At 36.0% G+C, this 23,205-nt stretch overlaps 1 protein-coding gene across 2 annotated transcripts in view; it reads right to left on the bottom strand.

Moving 5' to 3' along the window:
* The window catches only part of LOC110452175 (serine/threonine-protein kinase Nek5-like), a 78,565-nt gene that overhangs the window by 52,759 nt on the left and 2,601 nt on the right, over positions 1 to 23,205 (bottom strand). The window contains exons 2-5 of one of the 2 annotated variants that reach the window (XM_021500542.1): positions 20,566 to 20,690; positions 17,472 to 17,742; positions 2,721 to 2,805; positions 1,807 to 1,873 (exon numbers count right to left, since the gene is read on the bottom strand). In XM_021500542.1, coding sequence (XP_021356217.1) covers positions 1,807 to 1,873; positions 2,721 to 2,805; positions 17,472 to 17,742; positions 20,566 to 20,690 — 548 coding nt within the window. Of the gene's footprint in view, positions 1 to 1,806; positions 1,874 to 2,720; positions 2,806 to 8,187; positions 13,098 to 17,471; positions 17,743 to 20,565; positions 20,691 to 23,205 lie in introns of those variants that run through there. The other variant, XM_021500543.1, reaches the window with a different exon arrangement.

The following is a 23,205-nucleotide window of genomic DNA, read 5'->3' as shown; positions in this document are numbered from 1 at the left end:
CCCCCCCAACCTAGTCCAAAACATGTACAAGAAATCAAAGTCATTGCCCCACTCCCAATCCTCTCCAACTTCTCAAAAACTAGTCCAAAACCATGCACACAAAAACACTTGGACACCTATTTAGTCCAAAACCTAAAACCATGCAATTTAAGCATAGATTTCCTCTGTCCCACAGACCCTAACCCCCAAAACATATTAATTCTAACATAAGGTAGTTAGGTATACTTCAGTAAGACCAGTCCAGATTTCACCTCCTTCATTATGTGTAAGTTACAGCATGTGATCTGTAATCTAGATCTGGTCTGTCTGAGAAATATCTGTGAGTCACTACTATCCACACAAACCTCTACTTCACCCCCTCCCTACCAACATCTTAATTGGCCATGCACAAGGTCACATTCCTCAGGAACTTGTTCTCTCCATGTATTTACACAGAAATTAGCTAAAACTTCTAATCGAAAATGGACGGATCTTTTTAATCAAAATTTTACGAATGGGTAATTTTTCTGTTTCTTTTGATTTGTTCATGAATGAGTAGGGAGATTAGATTTACCGGAAATATTAAAAATATTCAGCAGAATAAACCAATGGACATTACCAGTGCATTAAATTGGTTTTATTGATACAATATCAACATTCACATCAGTGGTCTTTGCCCAGCACCACCGCCCAGCATTATCACCCAACATCACCGATATCATATCTTGCAACATGCACGATTTAGCCAAAATTAAACTTGTTGAGATTCAGACTTCTAGCATTAAACTTCGTAAATATCCCTCTAGACTTCTACACCAGCTATAAACAAGAAATTTAGTCTTTAACTTGCTGGCACGGTTTCAATTCCTCAACTATGCACCATAAACGCTGTAACTGATCTTCCATTTGTCAGGATTCTCTGGGGATCTGAACAAGTCATTCCGACATAAGAAATCCGCCCACGTCAATGTCTCACATAACCCTTACTCCATCAGCACAACAAACGTGGCAACAGGAGTGCTATTGGGTAATTTACACCAGTTTTCTCCGTTCGACTCAATGGCCTATACTGCTATTTAAAAATGTTTGAAGATGATATTGAACCAACATTCTACCACCATCACCGTCTCCTGGGTAAAGCTGGTTACGATTTTCCAAGATTGGCACCTTCTTTCCGCCATCAACTATATCTTCCTCGATACGTATCCCAGAATAACTCCATGGAAATCATAACTATCTATGGAGCTATATTTGACTTTCAAATGTTTATGTGTGTCTAATGAATTCTGACAGGAGCTAGCCATGACCACTAATGTAAATACCCTAACAGACATTATTGATCTCATTGTTTTTTCAATGGTTTCCATAACTATCCATTCTACTATGGTCAGTATTTTTTAACACATTTAAATATATTTTCTTACAAATACTGTATTAAATTTTCTAGCTAAAATCAAAAGAAATATTGTGTAGCATTTAAACCTGCAGTGTCAAAATTTCGCTTTTTTTCCCATGTATCAATTTTGTAGGGTTTTAATTTTTTATAACACTAAATATATCAATCCTTTCTGCAGACCACTTAGATGAGACCTATGTGAAAAAGGCACTCTGCCCAATGGTAAGGAGATTCTTCAGAATACACACTATATTATTTGAATACATCCTCTATCTTTCTGGATGCATGTGCTGAAAAAAATCCTTTATGTGACAACAACTTTGCATTGAAGGATGATGATGTTAACTTGTCTTTGTTTAGCAGTGGAGTAGTACTAAGATCGCTTGTTATGGAAAATGTTATTTCAATGTATGCAAATGACCTTCACCTACCTTTGCATGTCCTTGACCTCCACCACCTTTCCAAATGTACCCTCCCCTAGGGTGGAAACAATTTCATCTGCAAACAAAACAACCACAACAGTAAATTCACATGTATATGATGGGCGATTCACATAGAAAAACAGCAAAATGGAAAAGAACCCGAACATTTTGACCAGACTAGGTTAATTTAAAGTCCCTGGAAAGTTGCCAAGGTAATGACTACTATGAGCAATGCTGCCATTATTTTGGGAAGCATTCACAATATTATCCCGCGAAATTGCTTCCAGCTCATGGTGATTGGGCTAGAATTTTGATAAAAGAGTTAAAGGTAGGAAATCAATTATAAAAGCGAAAGTTTTTTTCCCTGGACATGTGTTACCATTTTGCTTAATTTTCTGTAAATAAAACATTTCAAAATGAACAAGAGAGCATCTATATGCTATATGTGATAAAGAAATATATATAGAAGTATGGCATGTTTGGCTGCAATAATATCCAGATGGTCGCCATTGCATTAAGGGAGATAACTCATCATATGCAACAACCTCTAAATTGCAATAACAATACATGTAATATTCTACAATAATCACTGATATATATGGGATATATGGGAAAAGGTCAATATTAATTCCATATCTGGGAAGCATAGTTGTAATTCTCTCATATAAATCAGTAAGCCCAATACCCCTGTGTTTTACGGTTCTTGATTAATGAAAAAGGGGGTGATTCTCTGTACCATCTGCCCAAGGGATACATGATCATCTTTAGCGTTGTTACCCCTTCGATTGTGATTCAACATCGTAGCGACCAAATCAGGTCAAAATGTTTTGAACATTGAAGGTCAATCGAAGGAATAATACACAAAATATGGGGCACATGATGCAAGATATAGTCTAGGCTAAACATTACGAAAAGAGGTGTACATCGTGCTTGAAGGACATCGCCCGGCTGATAGATCAGATGGCCTTCCTCATCGTCCACAACTCTCGGACCAGCCTCACTTTCATCCTGTTCCATCAACACCACACCCAACAGGTGGCAGCACCCCAGCGATCACCCAACAGCAAAACATCGTAGTGGAAAGGGTGGCAGGAAGGCAGCACGGAAGACACCCCAAACATCGTTCATTCATATTCAGATTTAATGATACAGCCAATAGTGTAGTCGGATCATTTTCAATGTCGGTTGACCAGCAAGTCGGGTGGAAGGGCGCACATGAGATAGATAAGGGAGGCGAATGTGTCACAAAAAAATACATCAGGACATATTGTCATCATTAATCAGCGTGTGCAACATACATTACATCGAATGACACAGCCACACTGCTAGAGGTCAAACCTATGACCTGGTAACCTTTAAATGACCTTGGAATTACCTTTTTAACGCAATCACAGGAAATTTGATAACTGTTGTTTTTTTTGTTCTTATTCGATTCCTTCTCCCCACCCAAAAACTTTGCTTGGTTGACCATTATCATCACCCTAGCAAAATTATAATTGGAAAACAGTCTTCAAATAATCTTATAACATAAGTTTATAATCATGTTAGCTGTGATAGACAGATGAAGTATATATAAATTCATCATAAAATGATATAAAAGTAAAATAATACTGAATCTAAATGTTGGCAAAAAGTGATCGTCAAAATCCAAACTTTCCAATATGTTATCAAATTCATTCATGTGAAAATCCTGGGCTACCAGGGGTCACTGTAAGTGTGATGTATCTCCTAGCAACAGCAAGGTCACAGAAAGGTCACCAGGATAGAGAGACCATGCCAGAGGTGCTGCTACAGCATTGTCAGTTGATACATACATAAACAAGAGGCTCTCGGCACTGTCCAATTATCTTACAATTACCCTATATATCATCACAGGACAGTCCTATATACAGATCTTACAAAGGTCCTGTTTTATAATGCTAAACATGTTGATTAACCAAATACACATATATTAAACTTTCATTATTTCAACCATTATGTAAAATGACACTGTCTTTATATTAAAGCTATTTTCTATTACCATATAGTTATTTGTGGTTATTAGTTATTACAATGAGGCATATATACATATTTATTTTATGTTGGCCTTTTTATTATTAATTAAGTTATTGATATTTCTTTATTCCTTAGTTATTGGTTAATTACCTATTACATTTATGAAACATGTATTTATTTTCTTGGTTTTTGATTACTTATCTATAACATAAATGAAACATACAAATATATTGGATTTTTTTTTGCAGAATTTACAACATATCACAAGAGGGCAACATTATTATCAAATGTATCTTAAGTGAACAAGACCTACATACTTAATATTAAACAAGGTTAGTGCAATAAAGACAAAAGACATCAAAATAAAATGAACTGTTCTTTCCTTTCTTCATGTTGGAAAACTGCATACAACTTGTTCCCTTGATATTACAACACATCCATATGACCCTGACCTTTTGCTAATTCCCCACAACAAGTGACCATCACCTTGAACCCATTCAAAGGCCTATGGCTATACTAAGGCTATACTAAACTATAACTATCACAGTATGAGTGCAGCGGAGTGTTTGTCTAGTCACACAGTACACAGTGATGAAGACCACCTGCCACAGAAGACCACAGTACCCAGTACAAGTCCACATTGACACACATGAACACAAGCCTGTGATAGGGTGAAGGGGGGAGAATTGGCAACCACTGTAACATATGAAGAACTTGGGCTGAACATCACACAAAACAGGTTAGCCAACCCCAGGTAAATGTACGTAGCAGCCCTGTATGACACCTGAAAGTCAGCTCCAGTCAGACAACCATGGGACACAGCTGAGAACTGGGCAACCCTTAGAAACAATTGATATCATCACATTTCTTAAACTCACATTAGCAACACTTGATAATAAGGGTTCAGGACAAAAATATTTTCATAGTGTGGCGATTATTTATAGTACAAACAATGACAGCCCATCCGATATTTTAGATATATAACAAGGCCAAAGTATTGGGAGCATTTCAAATCTTTCTCCACCTTCGGTCAATCTTTGATCTGTATAAATGGGGCACGGGAACCAGTTATGACGTGTGACAATCCACTATCCCTATGTCAGTTGTTGATGACAGGATATATGAAAGGGCCCTAACTCTGTATATCACTATAGTTTTTGATAGGTGTCCTACACAAAATGACGCACAAACTGATGGATGGATTGCAAACCTATCGTCCTCTTGGACAGTTTTAGTAAGACTGTTACAATTACTTACATATTGTGAACACATTTATTTGCGTACAAATAAATTCAAGAAAACAACATCCTGTCCGAGAGCCAGTGGTTGTCATCACATAGTGACATACAGCACACAGCTAGTATGCTGGTATTTATTAAATAGTCACCAGTGACCTTTCAATAAAAACAACCAGTACAGCACTTACACATTTCCTCAGTCATGTCATTTATACATTTACTCCAAGTCATTCAGCATTAACATCAACTTGTATCCTTATCATCATTAACGTGTATAGGACCTTCGTTCCTATTTCAGAATTCCCCTTTTAAATGATCTTTCAATTCATTTTTTTTAAAGTTTGTTTTATTTACTGTGAAAGAATGAAACCCAAGCATTGCATGGCCTTTAAGTTATGTAATCTCTTACAAGGTTATGTATATAAAAGGCATTTAGGTCTGTGTTGATGTTTTTAATATCAATCTTTTGTCAGGCTCTGAACATAGACCTATAAGTTATGTGCCCTCCTAGTACAACACCTTTGTATAAACTTAAGTCAAATTTTCAAAGATTGTATGTTGTGCATGTAGATGGCATCTAAGTATGTGTTGACGGTTTTTACATCAACCTAGTGTCGTGGGTATAAACTTAAGTCAACTACAAAGATCAACAGCTCAGTATATATGGATGCCAACTTAGTGTGTGTAGAAATTTTATGTTGGTACATGTTTGGGATCTTGTCGAGATCGATAGGTTGTAGAATGGCTTTTACATTGAATTATTTCAATACTCCCGTCCCCAGACACGGAGAAACAACGATATGCATCACAAGTAAATTGTATAAATTGAAAGTTCAAGTGAAAACAAATGTATCTGTATTAATGCTTCTACCCCTCACAATGAACTTTTCGAAGTCAAAGTCCATATTTATGGATTGTTTCACTGAACCTCTAACAGGGAGTATCAGGGTTAATGGTGCAAAACTTCCTTTGAAACCTATTAAAACTTGGAAGTGATGGTGCAGTAAGGCAGCAGATTAATTAGTGTTTCATTAAGGAATGGAAATGCTTGGTCTGTAGCTAACATGTCTGTACAGTAACCTGTCTCCACAACTGCCAACCATAACTGTTTCAAGTTATATTTCTCAATCAATAGTTATAAACCATTTACTGCACTATTCTCAGAAAACGACTGTTTAATATTCTACATTGGGAAAATTCAATTTCCAAAAAGCAATCCTAGGATCTACTGCAAGTAAACAGTGAAATTTTCTCATGAATTCAGTAAGGCAAGTCAGATAATGGTCCACTAAGAAGTATAAATGTCACAAACAACACTTCAAAATACAACATATTTAATCAACTTCAAAAACAACAACACTATTACTACCAGCTGCCTAAAACTACCACCTATAACTACCACCTATAACTACCACCTATCTATAACTACCACATATAACTACCACCTATCTATATATATAACTACCACCTATAACTACCACCTATCTATAACTACCACCTATAACCACCTATAACTTACCACCTATAACTTACCACCTATAACTACCACCTATAACTTACCACCTATAACTACCACCTATCTATAACTACCACCTATAACTACCACCTATCTATATATATAACTACCACCTATAACTACCACCTATCTTTAACTACCACCTATCTATAACTACCACCTATAACTACCACCTATCTATAACTACCACCTATAACCACCTATAACTTACCACCTATAACTACCACCTATCTATAACTACCACCTATAACTACCACCTATCTATAACTACCACCTATAACTACCACCTATCTTTAACTACCACCTATCTATAACTACCACCTATAACTACCACCTATCTATAACTACCACCTATAACCACCTATAACTTACCACCTATAACTACCACCTATCTATAACTACCACCTATAACTACCACCTATCTATAACTACCACCTATAACTACCACCTATCTTTAACTACCACCTATCTATAACTACCACCTATAACTACCACCTATCTATAACTACCACCTATAACCACCTATAACTTACCACCTATAACTACCACCTATCTATAATTACCACCTATAACTACCACCTATCTATAACTACCACCTATAACTACCACCTATCTATATACATTTACTTCCAGTTTTTAGGTGTATAAAGGTTGCTTTTCTATTAAATTAAGTCTTTCTTCATTGAGTACACAACTACTCAGTATGAGCAGAAATCCTAGGAATCCCCAGTAAAGATATACAATCCTAGGTCAGATAATCACATTCCAATACACCTTTTGTTTTTTCCACAGTTCATGTCCGTCCTTTCTGATTTAATTCAATCTGGCATACCCAAGGGAAACAACTGTACTCTTGTATGGCATTAAAACCTCACTACAGCATGGTTTAATTCTATTTTATTCGGATTTCCACTATTAATTGATCACTTTTTGAGGTTAAACTCCAATTATAAAGACAATGTTTTTCAAATCAATAAAAAGAACTCTTTTCTAACACTACAACATGTCTAAAAGACATCAAACCTCACAGAATTATACTAGTCTTCGTGTTTTGTTTTATTTATATATATATATGCCTCAGAAATAACTTTTTTTAACTTTAGTAAACAATAATCCTTCAAGATATTTATTAATATTTAAAAACATCAATGTTAACAATATAATGGTTCAGTATTGTTTAACGTCCTAACAGCTATGGTCATTAAAATATAAGATATGCTCAGCAGGTCACTTACCACAAATTGTTGTTCATTTATAAGTTTGTTCTTTATGTTACATATTTCGACCAATCAGTTATGACCAATGATGAAAAACCTTGGATGAAAATTGCATTATGTCTTAAGAATTTCTTCAATATGTAGTGTTAAAATGTAGTATGTATCCTGGGGGGTTGACAGTGTTGATATTTTATCCTTCAATAAAAAGAATTGTAATAGGTCAATTCAACCTAAAGCAAAGACGACAAAGTTTGACTGATCTATAAAAACCAATAACCAATGAGGAGACATGATGGATAAGACAAGAATCTACTAAAGGGAGTTAACTCATCCTGGAACAGACTGATTGGTCCAAAGATGTCATTTTTTTAATTTATAAAACAAATTATTTTGGGTGTATGCCTACAATACAGCACCGACTTACCGCGATATTCTGATAGTCATTGTCCTGTTTGCAGTTACTATAGCCAAACTTGTTATTGGTCACGGACCCATTGAGGCCAGACGAACTGGACGCTCCTGACAGGGTTTGTGTGGTAGGCATAGCGGCCCATTCCCTTATACCTGTCTGATTAAGGGCATCCACTCGCATCTCAGACACACCATCAGTTCTATCACAGCTAAAACCTCCAACGATTCCACTCTTCTTAATCCTCACACAAGCAAATTCTTACCACAACAAAATATTCCAACTATTTCCGGTTCTTACTCGCAAATTTAGAAAAAGTAAAAAAAAAATTAGGAGAAATATTCTAAACAATGCTGTGGTTAACAAGGGGAGCAGACACAGTTGAATTATTCCACTCGGGTCGAGTTGGAACACCAGAGATCTACAGAGGACTGTTAATCCCAGTTCACACGTCCAACTAAATCCAACTGGGCCAGTACAAAACTGAGGACAAGTTCCCAGTGATGCTGGAGTCGATGTTACTGCTGTATGTTACTGCTGTACCGTAAATAGGTTCAAGAGGTTTTACAGGCAGGCTGGTAGGCCATACACACACACAAATATATATACAGGGGAGGAGGGTTTACACTCCCAAGCACACGAAACAGTCAGGGCTGCTCAAACTCCACAAAAGTTGTAGAAACTTCTGGAGAAACAGGTAGAAAGTACCAAAGTCACTGGCAGAAAGTTATATCCGAAATGTCTTGTAGAAGGGTGATACAGGGTGACAGTAGCCCTCACTGTGTTCAGTGGGAGGATGTTGGCCCCAGCAAGGTAAAAGTATGTAATCCTCCTCCCAACACAGTACAACACAGACTCCTCACCATCCCAGGCTATAAATAGCACACTCCCTATCTCTGCACCACTTCAGCATCATCAGCTACTGGTTGTCAGGGGTTCCCCAGAGGGTCCCCAGGGGGTGTCAGGGGGGGGGGAGGTCAGTAGGGGACTCCTAGGGGGTCATTAACACCCCCTGGTACCAATTACATGCATCAGAACAGGCTGGGCAAGGCAAGGGTATAGTTTCAAAACACCACAAGTTATATAACCTCCATATTGATCAGGGCCACCACAGACCTCTACATCTCTGTTATCACTTGGTACAAACTTCTGTAGATCCTGCTCACATATAATGATTACCATCTGATCCTAAGCTCTTGTACATTTTATATGATCTCACATAAGAGGAACTATCATTACAGTTGTGCTTCATCAGTGTCTTATGAGTATGCAATGTTAAATATTCAACTTTGTGAGACTTTCATTCCCTATTTTGGTGTTATTTTCATCACACAGACGATTCTAATTATTGTTTCTGAAATTGTTGATGTAAAACAGAAATGTATTCAATAGAATGGATTTCACTTTTTTGTCTTGCACAAATAACTTTCTTCAATTCCATTACATAATTATATATTCATACTTCGAACTTTTCATGAACTTCAAATCACAAAAAATATCTTCAGAAAGGTTCAGAATACTACATTTAATGCATGTATCAATGCCCCCCTTGGAGAACCCCGTAAACCTGACAGCTCTCTAGGATACCTGTCTTAGTTCCCCCAAGGACCCCCCCTGGACCAGCTCCAAATGGCTGTTACCTATGAAACATGCACATATGATCTCTGGCGAACACTGTAATCCTAGCACAGGGAGGGGAAGGATAGGGCGGAATCCCAAATCAAACTCCACCGAGCAGTGAAGACAGAGGGGGTTTCATCCTCTATCTCATCATCTCACTTTGACTGGGGTGTCAATTGGGGTAGATTTTCTCCACTCAGATATAAGGATTATATGTGATAGAAAGGGATACTATGAGGTTGAAGAATGACTATTAAACATCTAAACTCGGTAAACACTACAGATAGGGGAGTCTACAAAGTTTTAAGAATAAGGATATCTCATATTTCAATTCATTGGCAGTGGATATTTTGATTCCTGCTCAAAACATACCCAAAGAATTTTGCCTAAATGTTGTATTACCAGTGTTCATCGACACACAACATCCAAAACTTTTAAACTAACTGACCAAGTCATCTCATGTTATCTGAAACACCCAAAGTGTGGTCAAGAGACCTTCAATAATACTGAGTGTGGTACTGGTCTAATTAGAATTTTGAAATAAAATTGTGAATGGAAGATAAAGGCACTTCCACAAGTCTAAATTGATTGTGAGGAAGTAGACCTTTTGAGAGGACAAATCTTTGGTAAAATTAGAAACATTAAACCGACGTTATTTCTTATATTGCTATGGCCATAAAGTAATTCAATATTTTAATCACCATATCTTCTTTACCTTATTTGAAAATATCGTTTTAGCTTAAAGGTTTGGGAGAAAAAAAATCCTTCAAAATTATGTGATTGTATGAACATTACAAAATATTCATAAAACTGAATTATTAGAGATTTCAGTGGAAAGGAAGAACAGCTATTTACTGTTATGTAACATTAAAATCTATACAGAATCATCAAGTAAATATGCTGAAATGTTTATAGTTATCTCATAATCCAAAAATTATTTCTGGTGAAACTCCATAAGTTAGAACGCAGTAAAGAAACATATCAAGTATACAATCACTGCCACATATTTCTACAGTAGAATCACGCTTCCTCCACCGAGTTAACGAAGAGAATGCGTCCCTACCACATAAAAAAACGCAAAACCATGGCAACCCACACAATGACTTACAATAACGCTAAGTGTGTAAACACAGAGATGAAGACAAGTGATTGGCCCCTGTAAGTACCTACATAGTCTGTCCATTGATCAGTAACAGTGACTGGTATTACACATGTTGATGTGTAAGGTTCCCAACTCATTCCCCGCCCACAAACTTGTACATCATCACTCCCTCTATTCATATGCGTAAGATGTTAACTTCAATTAATAACATTGGTCTATCATCCTCTAACAACTGTAATTTCCTTCCTTATCCATGTACAATGTCTACAACAAATCGTAAATAAAACACTAGACTGTCCGCCTCTTTCTCTTCAAATGTGAGAATGTTTTTGTTATTTCATAACACTAATCATCGAGACTTGACGACTCTTCGCCAAAAAAAACCAGTCTACTCAGAAATTCTCCAAGTCAATTCTACGTCATCACCAGCTTTCTTTTCTATTATCATCACGGCACATCACAGTTCTGTTACTCGGCAGTGGCTTCCACTCCATTTTCTTTCTCTGTTTTTCTACACACCGAAACTCTGTCAAGTTTATTAAATTACTCTTCTCTGCAAATGAAATTCTGTTGACACACTTGGAATGGAGGTTTCTTTGAATATACTGAAATTATTTCCAACTTTTTCCTGGGCTAACATAATTAGTCTAGCACTTTGTCATGTGCAGAAATTCCTTGCAGTTGATGGTTTTCAAAAATAACTGGGTTTTTCATCCATTCCCCTAAAAAGATGTAGTCTTCATGTCGAGGAGTCGATACATTGATAGAACTCATTCACGTTATTGATTGAATCTCTGGGCAATTTGTCAACATCAGAATTCTACCAATTTCTTATCTGCCATTCGTCAAGCTTGTCCAAAATTTTATTTAATTTGTTCTGCCTGGTAAAACTCCCATATTGCACTCCAAATAATGGCAGATTTTGCAAATTATATGCTGTTCTGTGCCCACAGATGAAATTGAAAAGTTTCACATTCAGTAAAATGATTCCATGTTAAATCAGTCCAAATCCATCGTGTGTTGTATATTGTGCCTGAAGTAAAATGTACCCCAGTTACACTTCGACCTTTGAGAAATGTACCCCAGTTACACTTCGACCTTTGAGAAATGTACCCCAGTTACACTTCAACCTTTGAGAAATGTACCCCAGTTAAACTCCGACCTTTGAGAAATGTACCCCAGTTACACTTTCGATCTTTCAGAATTCTTCCGAACAATTCTCACCTTGACCTAATAAATTTTAATTTTGCAATTATCACTTTGACTTCCAAAACCCTAACAATTGTCATGTCCACTTTCAGATTTCAGTCTTTTATCTTGACCTTCATATATACATCCTACATCTATTTATGAAATATTTGTCCTTGCAAATCTTGCCACAGATAAATGATGAATTTCTATCAAAATAGCATACTGAATCAGTAATCAAATATCACTCCTCACATTTATTCATAACCTTCATGTAGAAAAAATATTCTCTCCAACATTTAAATACTTAGTTACACTGTTTCTATTGACAACCATACTTATATACAGGTATATACCTCCATAAACCTGATCACCCACTATAAACCAATACCTTCCCCCCAATAAAGACTTCCATTTCACAACTGAAATACACAACTATCCACCCACAACTAAAATACCCCTTTAGGACCACGTAGAATGACAACCTCACCAAGAGCATGAAGAACAACAAGAAAAAGGTTTGTTATATTTGCACGTTTCCATGACTTGAACTTCAAGTCCATTTCACAACTTAAGTATAACAGCTGACATGTGGTCGTTCATAGCCGTCTTCTAGTTCACAATTTAGTGTTACAACCTGGCATGTGGTCGTTCATAGCCGTCTTCTAGTACACAACTTAAGTATAACAGCTGACATGTGGTTGTTCATAGCCGTCTTCTAGTTCACAACTTACGTATAACAGCTGACATGTGGTCGTTCATGGCCGTCTTCTAGTTCACAATTTAGTGTTACAACCTGACATGTGGTCGTTCATAGCCGTCTTCTAGTACACAACTTAAGTATAACAGCTGACATGTGGTCTTTCATAGCCGTCTTCTAGTTCACAACTTAAGGATAACAGCTGACATGTGGTCGTTCATAGCTGTCGTCTAGTTCACAATTTAAGTATAACAGCTGACATGTGGTCGTTCATAGCCGTCTTCTAGTACACAATTTAGTGTTACAACCTGACATGTGGTCGTTCATAGCCGTCTTCTAGTTCACCCCTTCAGTATAACAGCTGACATGTGGTCGTTCATGGCCGTCTTCTAGTTCACAATTTAGTGTTACAACCTGACATGTGGTCGTTAATAGCCGTCTTCTAGTTCACAACTTAAGTATAACAGCTGACATGTGGTCATTCATAGCCGTCTTCTAGTTCACAATTTAGTGTTCATGTTAGTTTCTTAGTTCACAAAGTCGGTTCAGTCTCCGAGTTCATAGCAGTTTCTCGTTCCAAAATTACATTGTCTCCCAGTTAACGGGGAACCACACATCAGTAATTTCCTAGTTCATAGTACTTTCAATGTAGTATTCCAGGCTTAACTAGGAAGGACAATCTCATCATTCACAATAAGTTCCCAGTTCACAAATAATTATAATCCAAACATTCATGCACATGCCTTAAATTAGCAAGTACCAGTAATTGTCTATTGGTCAATATTTGAAATTTAGTTTTCTGTTCCCAACAAAACTCTTGGTCAGCATGTCTGCTTTCTATAAGCACAATAGCAACTCTTCCCTGGAGCTGCTAACAGTCCAGACAATGGGACAGTTCTAAAGATTTCCACCGAGTCTCAGTAGTCCTGCGTTATTTCCAGGACGTAATTGGCACAGACTTGAATTAGAATCGTCAAAAATACATGAAAGATGAACCCGACGACCTGCTCTGTACAACCTTGGCAGCTCATTCTTTAGTCTATTGATCTCTTGAAGTGAAAACTAATGAAGTTTTTGGAAGATGGGATGGAGCACACGTGTGCGACAACCCTAAGCTTAACCGGGGAGATATTATTTAGCCGTCTAAACTGCTAGTCTGCCAGGCACAAAAAATCAATAAAAGGTCCGGCACACAGTAATCACAGGATGTCGTGTATCAATTGGCTCCATTTTTGGCCTAAAAAGTGTAACGACAGATTGTCATCCATTTGTCAGGGTCATTAAATATTCAGGGTATTCGTATCACAGATAATTACGCAACTGAAAGAGACACATAAAACTTCCATCCCAAACGGATATTCAGCTATCTTGATGCTTGCTATTGTAGGCAAATTTCACATGACCTCTATTAACACGTTTTGTTTCATCAATTGGCTTATTTCATTTTATATCAATGTCAACGTAATTAACATGCTTTTATTTCATCAATTGATCTATTTCATTTTACCTGTAAACATGATTCTCTATAAACACATTTTTGTTTCATAATTTGGTTTATTTCATTTTATACCAATGTAAACATGATTCTTTGTTATATGTTTTATTTCATTAATTGGTGTATTTCATTTTACCTTAATGTAAATGTTATTCTCTATAAACAGAATATTTTATTTCATCAAATGGTGTATTTCATTTTACCTTAATGTAAACGTTATTCTCTATAAACAGAATATTTTATTTCATCAAATGGTGAATTTCATTTTATATCAATGTAAGCGCAATTCTCAATTTACTAGTTTTTGTTTCGTCAATAGGTTTATTTCTTTTTATATCAAGTTAAACATAATTATTTATAAAATCTGTGGGAAAAATGGAAGTAGAACCTCAACATATAACATCAAAACTACAGAAATATCTAAGATGAACCAAGTATTTGATATATAGGGATATCCTATGTATGATCAGATCTTCTCATAGACTCGACTACCTCAGAATTCATAACTTAATTACATATTTAGATGAGGATTCCAAAATGTGTTTTATAGTTTGTTATCGATCCTTGGTCATCAATTTATCCAAATTCATTGTAAATCATTGGAAATGAATTGGATAAATTGATAGCCAATATTGTTTACTAAAGTTATCAGAGTGTATTAATATGAAATAAGCCATTGTGTTTCAAACAACATTAGCTTTTAAAATTCTTATCAAACAAACAACAACAGAAGATTTGCCGATTTCTTGTGAATCAATTAATAAGATTGAGTTCAACAATTTTTTTCATCAAAGTACATCAGCATATTTTTTACCCGTTAACTTTTATTTGATATATCAGGTATTCTAGCCAATTTCATTGTTTATCTAACATCAGTATAAATTAAACCATTTTTTAAATATCAACATTAGCATATAATCTGCCAATTTCTTTTATCTGCGACATTCTGGCCTATTTCTTTTATCTGGTATATTCTGGCCAATTTCTTTGTTTATCTAACATCAGTTTATATTAAATCATTTCTTATTAATCATCATTAGCATATATTTTGCCAATTTCTTTATCTGATATATACTAGCCATTTTGTTTATCTTACATCAGTCAATATAATGAATTAATGATAATAAGGCAATTTTTTAATAATAAACATCAGTATAATTTAGTAAATTTCAGTTACATGATATACCTGTCTATTTTAAGGCAATTTGTTTATCTTACATCAGTACATAGTTTGCCAATTTCTTTATCTGATATATACTAGCCATTTTGTTTATCTTACATCAGTCAATATAATGAATTAATGATAAATAAGGCATTTTTTTATTAATAAACATCAGTATAATTTAGTAAATTTCAGTTACATGATACACCTGTCTATTTTAAGGCAATTTGTTTACCTTACATCAGTACATAGTTTGCCAATTTCTGTTTGATCAATCAACATCTGTATGTTTTAGCTGTCACTTTTTTTATCTGATACATCAATAAACTCTTGCCAATTTGTTTATATTTTGCCAATTTCTCTTTTAGTTATCAACATTTGTAATGTTCAGACATCATCCTTTTTTCCTAATAAATAAATATATGTTTGCCAATTTAGCAAATGTCTTTTTTATCAAACGGTATCTGTATATTTTTAGTCAATTTTACTTTTATCAATCAACATATGTATATTTTTAGCCAATTTATTTTTTATCAATCAACACCATTATGTTTTAAGCCAATTTCTCTTTTATTAATCAGTTTTGGTACATTTAAGCGAAGTTAATCTTTTATCAATAACTATCTGTATTATCAACATCTGTATATTTTTAGCTGATTTCTCTTTTATCAATCAAAATCTGTATTTTTTTAGCCAATTCTCTTTGATCAATTAATATCTGTATATTTTTAGCCAATTCTCTTTTATCAATATCTGTATATTTTTAACCAATTCTCTTTTATCAATCAACATCTGTATATTTTTAGCCAATTCTCTTTTATCAATAAATTAATAAAAAAAAAAATTGCCAATACTTTTATCAATTAACATCTGTATGCTTTAGCCAATTTCCTTGTTTATGTACGATCAACTGACAGTTCTCCCATATGAGAGTATGCTCGGTGCACTGGCACTGCCTGACAATGTACTCTCCCATCCCGAAAACTTGATTTATATCACACATATCAACAGAAATGCCTACATACAAATGTACTTACAATCTTAGATATCTTATAGTAGCACGCTTTGTTAGTTACCTGCTACTCCTACCGAAATCAATCAAAGAGCAGCCAACTCATCATTGACTTTTTTGTCACTCAATGCTAAGCCTTTCTATTTGACATTTTTACACAAGTACATGTTTGACTTACCTCTTGGTTCTAGCTGTCAAAAGTAACACACAAGGAAAACATGCACATGTGAAGGGGACGGGGTCATGACTATCACCGAGGAAATTGAGGGGAAACTAACGATGTTTTGGCGTCTTTTCTCTGTTAACTTGTTGTTTATGTTTCACTTGTTTATCACACCCTCACTACTTCCTACTACTGGTATAAAGCTGACACTGACCATTGTGATCTATAACCAACCCAGATTTACAAAAGAAAAACTGAATTCGTAACAAAATTTACCGCTACAAATTGTTTTAAATGAAGAATGAACTCCTTACTAAGTAAACTGAACTGATGAAGCTTTGAATCTTTATCTTTTATATATATTGACAATTTAACAATATAAACCCTTGGTCTTGTCACTAAAAAATGATAGATCAAAGAACTGACCTTTTATTTTTTGAAGAGAAACTTGCAAATGCTGCTATATAAATGATATATCAAAAAATAACTGAGCCTTATCATATCTTACAACCCTGAGATTAATGCTTTGTCTTGTGTCTTATCGGGGATTAGAAATAAGGACATCCTTAAAGGGACTATTATCTATAAATGTCACATCACCAGTTACCTCCTCTTGACAAGTCCACACTGCACATAATTTTCAAGCACAGGTCATCAAAAAAATAACAAAATATTTACATGTTAAATTATCTGAAAGCCAGTATTGTATCAAATTTTTGTTACAAATTGTTGGAATTAGGAGTGACAAAGTTTCATGAGTTGTACATGGTCAAGGGGAAGTAACTGTGGCGTGAAAGCCTAACTCAGTCTATGCTATGGTATGGTATAGGCCTACACATGTATAGAACAACTCCTACCTTGCTTGTGTCAGAACTGAACGTTGTATGCCTGTGGTGACGATAGCTCCGCCTTCTGCGGCGCCGTTGATACCGGTTTCGACTGTGGCGACTGCTGTCACGGGATTGGTAGTGGCTACCATTATCCGACTCATCGTAGTGGCGACTGATGCGACTGCGGCTGTGTTTCTGGTTATCCCAGCGATCTCTCTGGGGCGTGTAGGATCGGTCCCTGTAGCTGTTGTCCTGGTAGTCATGGTAATGGTCATGGTCCCTTCGCCGCCGGTCACAACTGCAAAAATAACACACGACATAGAAATTAAAAGTCATTGCCAGTCAGCACTGTAATGATATATTTTAAACAATATACAAAAACATCATCATATTAAACATGATAATACATGTATATTAATACAAACAAACTAATTGTAGTATTTTCCCTTTCCGCTATCAAAATGTAGGGACAATCAGGTAAACAAATTTGCATACAACAGTTTTTGATAATTGTCCGTGCGTAAGTGCTGGGAATGGATTCAATGACAGATGTGTCCATGTTGGTTATATAAATCTGATCAATGATTTGTTGCAACTCCATGTTTTTATACAACCATTGCTGCTGAACTGTCAAAATTACAGCCAGCTATCTCCTAATCAGTTCCCTGGTTATTGCAATGCTCTCTTTAGTCCTTTAAATATGAATGTCATTGAAAATGTCTTCAGTGCTGGCTGATAGCAAGGTAATTATATAACCAGGCTAGCACACTGGCAGGTGGATGACTGGTAACATCATGATATATCATACAGTTTACATGTTTGCTGGATTCAATGAAACTATGCAAACTTGGAGTCGGTACCAGTTCTTCTTCTATTTCCTTCTTTTCTAGTTTTGTCTTCTCCGACTATAGCTGTCACAGAGACATTCAACTCTACTTGCCTACCGATCACTTGCAACATAATATAGCAAGGTGAGCCCTATTTATGTAATTTGTAGAGGCTGATTCTGGCTAAGACCTTATTTTCACTTCATCAACCTAACTGGATTCAACTTCAGATTTGGAACCTTTATACAAGGTCTATGGCTTTGGTGGGGTTTCGGCCATGTTGTGGAATAGCTTACCACCTGCTATTAGAAAGTCAAATACCCTGGCCAAATTCAAGAAGGACATAAAAACTCACCTCTTCACGTCTGCATTTTAGGCTCTTTGCACATGTACAGACGTCATGTACATACTACCCTTTATTTATTCATTTATATGCACATTGAGATGATTATTTTCTTGTATAATGTATAATGGTGATTGTAAGCCTTTTTTTGTTTATCAGATATAACTAGTACTATTATCCATATGCTGTAAAGCGCTTTAGAGTAATTTTACAAATTATATAGGGCGCTATATAAATGTTGTATATTATTTGTATATTATCATTATTTTCTGTAAATTCTCCATAAACACTTTAAGCTTTGAAAGGTGTGTTTTTTCTGAGCTTTGTGGATTAGAATTGCATTTAACAAATCAGTAATACTAATAGCCAAATCCCTGCCGGTAAGTCATTAGGTATCTATCTGTATGAAAAGTTGTCATCCATTTTTCCGACAGCTACAAATGGTTAGCTTGTCGAGTACCTCTGGGCTGGCCTAGTCAGACATTAAATGACGTACTGACCGTTAACAGTAACACCACTTTATCTGTTGCATTGAAACATGCACACCTATGACCTGTTCCTCGGAGGTTGTGAACTTGTGATGCCACACTGCATCTTAATAGAAATGACGTGTTGATTTGACAAATTGGTTTTCTCTCTAAACAGTTTTGCACAATTTACAAAAAGAGTTGACCTCTTTTACGAAATTAGTGATAAAATCCCCAAATTGCAAAAAAAAATATCTGCTGTAAACAAATAAACTAAATAAGGAATTTGTGTCCAAAAGGTAGCAGATTGTTAAAATTTCAAAGTGCAGCTACAGTAAAACTAGAATCAACTGAAGTCCTTGGAGCCAATACAAATATTCCACTTTTAATCCAATGGTTTAACTTTACTGAGTTGTATAGTATAGGAGCACTCAAATGGCCCGAAATATATTTCATTTACTGTTACGAACATGGTTAGATTAAATACTGTCAGTACATCAATTTGTAATCGTCATGTTGCCTGCAGTAAAATACATACTAAGATTTCGTAGCAGTTTGATGACTTGTATTACTGACGTCAATAGCATTTTCCAATCAACATTTCAATAATCGCTTTAAATGGGTAATTTATTTACGTTTAAACCTATTGATACTGTATTAAATGTCCAGTTTGAAATTCTCCCTGCAGCACTCCCTTGTCTGCATATTCAAATCCAACTGTGAACACAAATATCTCATTAAATTGATGTTAAACTAATAATTTTTGCTTGCGACGTTTTGTGTCAACAGCACAGTACTGTTAATGTTCACTTTTCACAGAAAGGCCTTGAAATCGCCATATTTCAGTTGTAGCTGTATTTGTCACATGCTCTCCAAATGAAAAACTGACCACACTTGACGATGGCTTCAGGTCATGTCATTACCAACTACATAATGTTTCATTAGGAGGTATAGATTTTCAGTATCTAATCAACTTTAAGGGTGTTATTTGACTAGATAGCCCCTTTAACTTGCAACACCATATTTGGCTAATTAATATCAGACGCGTAAATAAAGCAGAACGTACTGTACAAACGTAACAAGAAAAGGAAAAATGCAAATTAATGTCCAGACAAGAACTCCAACCTGGGACTTCTAAAATCTAAATGCGTGCTTTAACCAATTTAAATCTAGATGTGTGCTTTAACCAATTAAAAGCGTCTGTTTAACCTCCCATCTTAAACCCCAAAAACACATTATTGGCCATTACTATCTTCAGTGGGTATATTAAATTGGGAGCCAAATGTAACAGAAAAATAAGTGCAACAGCCAGACAAGGATTCCAACTTGAACCTCCAAACTCTAGATGGACACTTTAACCAATACAGCCACCAGCTGGTCGTCAGCATTCGACTCAGTACAGTTCCTCTACAGAAATAAGGAATTCTGAAATTCAAATGCAGCAAAGTAAAGTATTTTGAGCAACGAAATTGGCTTACACCTACCTCCTACTTCTGCTCCTGGAGCGACGATGTCTCGAGTCCTCATAATAATCACTTCTACGTCTTTTGTACTCAAACGAAGAGTCTCTGCTCCGTGACCTATTTCTTCTCCTTGTTAATCTTGGCATCTAAACACAAGAAATTTTACAAATTATAACAACTGAACTTATTGGTAATTATTGAAAACTGAAATTGTTGCAAGGGGACAAAACAGCTATCTAGCTGTACAGCCTGCTCTGCCAACATCAATATGTAGCATTTTGGAAGTAAGGCAAAAAATAAATACCGGTGTTTCTCCTGAACATATATTATCCACAGCAAAAATATAGTAGGTAGGTAGGTCATTTTTCTCTATTTCAGATACTTTTTTTGCTATGCTTATATAGAGCAAGAGTTCTGATTTTAACAGTGCATATCACTAAATGCCAATAAAAACTTAAGGGTAGACACAAAATCCAGGACAGGTACCAGGGTTAGTGGCATCCTCATCAATACTCCAGGGATTATGCTCACTTTCGCTCTCTGCACCCCTCTAACATGTCATAGCAAAATTTAAGACTCAGTGTGGGCCAACTTGTGGATGAGACAAGAAGACTACCTTCATCCTTTGATGTACATCAAAAGAATCTCGTGATCACATAACAATAAAACTTACTGGCTTTGAAGTTGGGCGTTGCTCCTTTGTTATCTTCAAAGGACAAGGTATATATATATCAGTCTATTGATTGGTAAAGATTTTTTTACCAAGACCAATGTAATAGCCAGACACATGTCTTCAATTTTGCAATGACATAAACCAGGGCCGGGGTGCAGAGCGAAAGTAAGCATTACCCCTGGATATCGAGGATGTGTTAGTGGTTAGTTTGGCCGCGTTACCCCTAGATATCGAGGATGGGTTAGTGGTTAGTTTGGCCGCGTTATCCCTGGATATCGAGGATGGGTTACAGTGGTTAGTTTGGCCGAGTTCCCCCTAGATATCGAGGATGGGTTAGTGGTTAGGTTGGCTGCATTACCCCTGGATATCGGGGATGGGTTAGTGGTTAGTTTGGCCGCGTTACCCCTGGATATCGAGGATGTGTTAGTGGTTAGTTTGGCCACGTTAACCCTGGATATCGAGGATGGGTTACAGTGGTTAGTTTGGCCGAGTTCCCCCTAGATATCGAGGATGGGTTAGTGGTTAGTTTGGCCGTGTGACCCCTGGCTATCGAGGATGGGTTAGTGGTTAGTTTGGCCGTGTGACCCCTGGATATCGAGGATGGGTTAGTGGTTAGTTTGGCTGCATTACCCCTGGATATCGAGGATGTGTTAGTGGTTAGTTTGGCCGCGTTACCCCTAGATATCGAGGATGGGTTTGTGGTTAGTTTGGCTGCATTACCCCCGGATATCGAGGATGGGTTAGTGGTTAGGTTGGCTGCATTACCCCTGGATATCGGGGATGGGTTAGTGGTTAGTTTGGCCGTGTGACCCCTGGATATCGAGGAGGGGTTAGTGGTTAGTTTGGCCCAAGTGTTTGGAGACTGTTGATCACTGTCAACAGATGATCCTGATAATCAAAGTCACTAGTTATAGCCATTGTTTACTTTAAATATGTGATGTTACATGTATATTTGACAGAGAAACAATTTAAATAAATGAGATTGTGAAAGTATAAGGATGGAGGACACAATTCAGATAAGAACAGTGCAGTACAACAGCAGGGCTCGAGCTGGCAGTTGCCACCGGTGACAGTAAAATATGATTGGCGATTTGAAACTGCTCTTGGCGAAAATGTTGACGAGGGACTATAATTTAAGTTACTGTCGACAATAAAAAAAGAACTGTTTCTAGAGCAATTGTTACAGGTAAAATTAGCCCCCGGACACCGCTTGTGTACTACAATGTCACGGCTGAATGCATTTCCGATGAATGACAAGGTCAGAATATTGCAACTGTGTTTTTTTTTACAAAATGGTCACCTGTCAACACAATGACTTTATAATTATATTTAAGTTGACGATTGATTGATTTTTTGTATGTGAAAATATGTTGGCATTTTTGCCAACAAATGATTTTTGACTAAAGAATTTTTCAATTTCAAAGTATTTTATTGACAATACATATATAATGCAAACATATAAGTTAACATTAAAGGAGATATTTGAACAGTATTGACAAAAGAATAAGACAACAGGCTTTGCCTATATCAGTCTTCTTCTAATTCCGGTAGATATGTACAATGTACAATATGACTAAAGAATTATCAACTTATAGTATGGTGATAAATATCCACCAATACAACTATTGATAGGGATGGTAAATTCCAAAATTATCAGCCTTTGGTTTTGGTGAAAATGATTTGCTCCAATATGCATGTTCAGTTCTCTTATATATTTTTTCTTCATTTTAACAGATGAAATATCACATCCTGGCACTTTGGCAACAAGGAACAGTCTGTTTGAATGTAGAAGGCCTTGAAATTGGGATGCAGAAGGTCAGGGAATGTCACAGAAATTAAAAAAATGAAATTATTTGCAGTGTTAGTATTTTATAGTACTAAAACATAAAACATTTTCTTCATTTCAATAATTCATTTCCTGTCCAAGATACATAGGATACATTAGAATGCATATAATGGGATGTATAAATGAAAATTAAAGGGGTGGG

This window comes from Mizuhopecten yessoensis, unplaced genomic scaffold (assembly GCF_002113885.1).
Source record: "Mizuhopecten yessoensis strain PY_sf001 unplaced genomic scaffold, ASM211388v2 scaffold6443, whole genome shotgun sequence".
Lineage (NCBI taxonomy): Eukaryota > Metazoa > Mollusca > Bivalvia > Pectinida > Pectinidae > Mizuhopecten > Mizuhopecten yessoensis.
The sequence above is the reverse complement of the archived record's forward strand: the minus strand, read 5'-3'. Positions and strand labels throughout refer to the sequence as shown.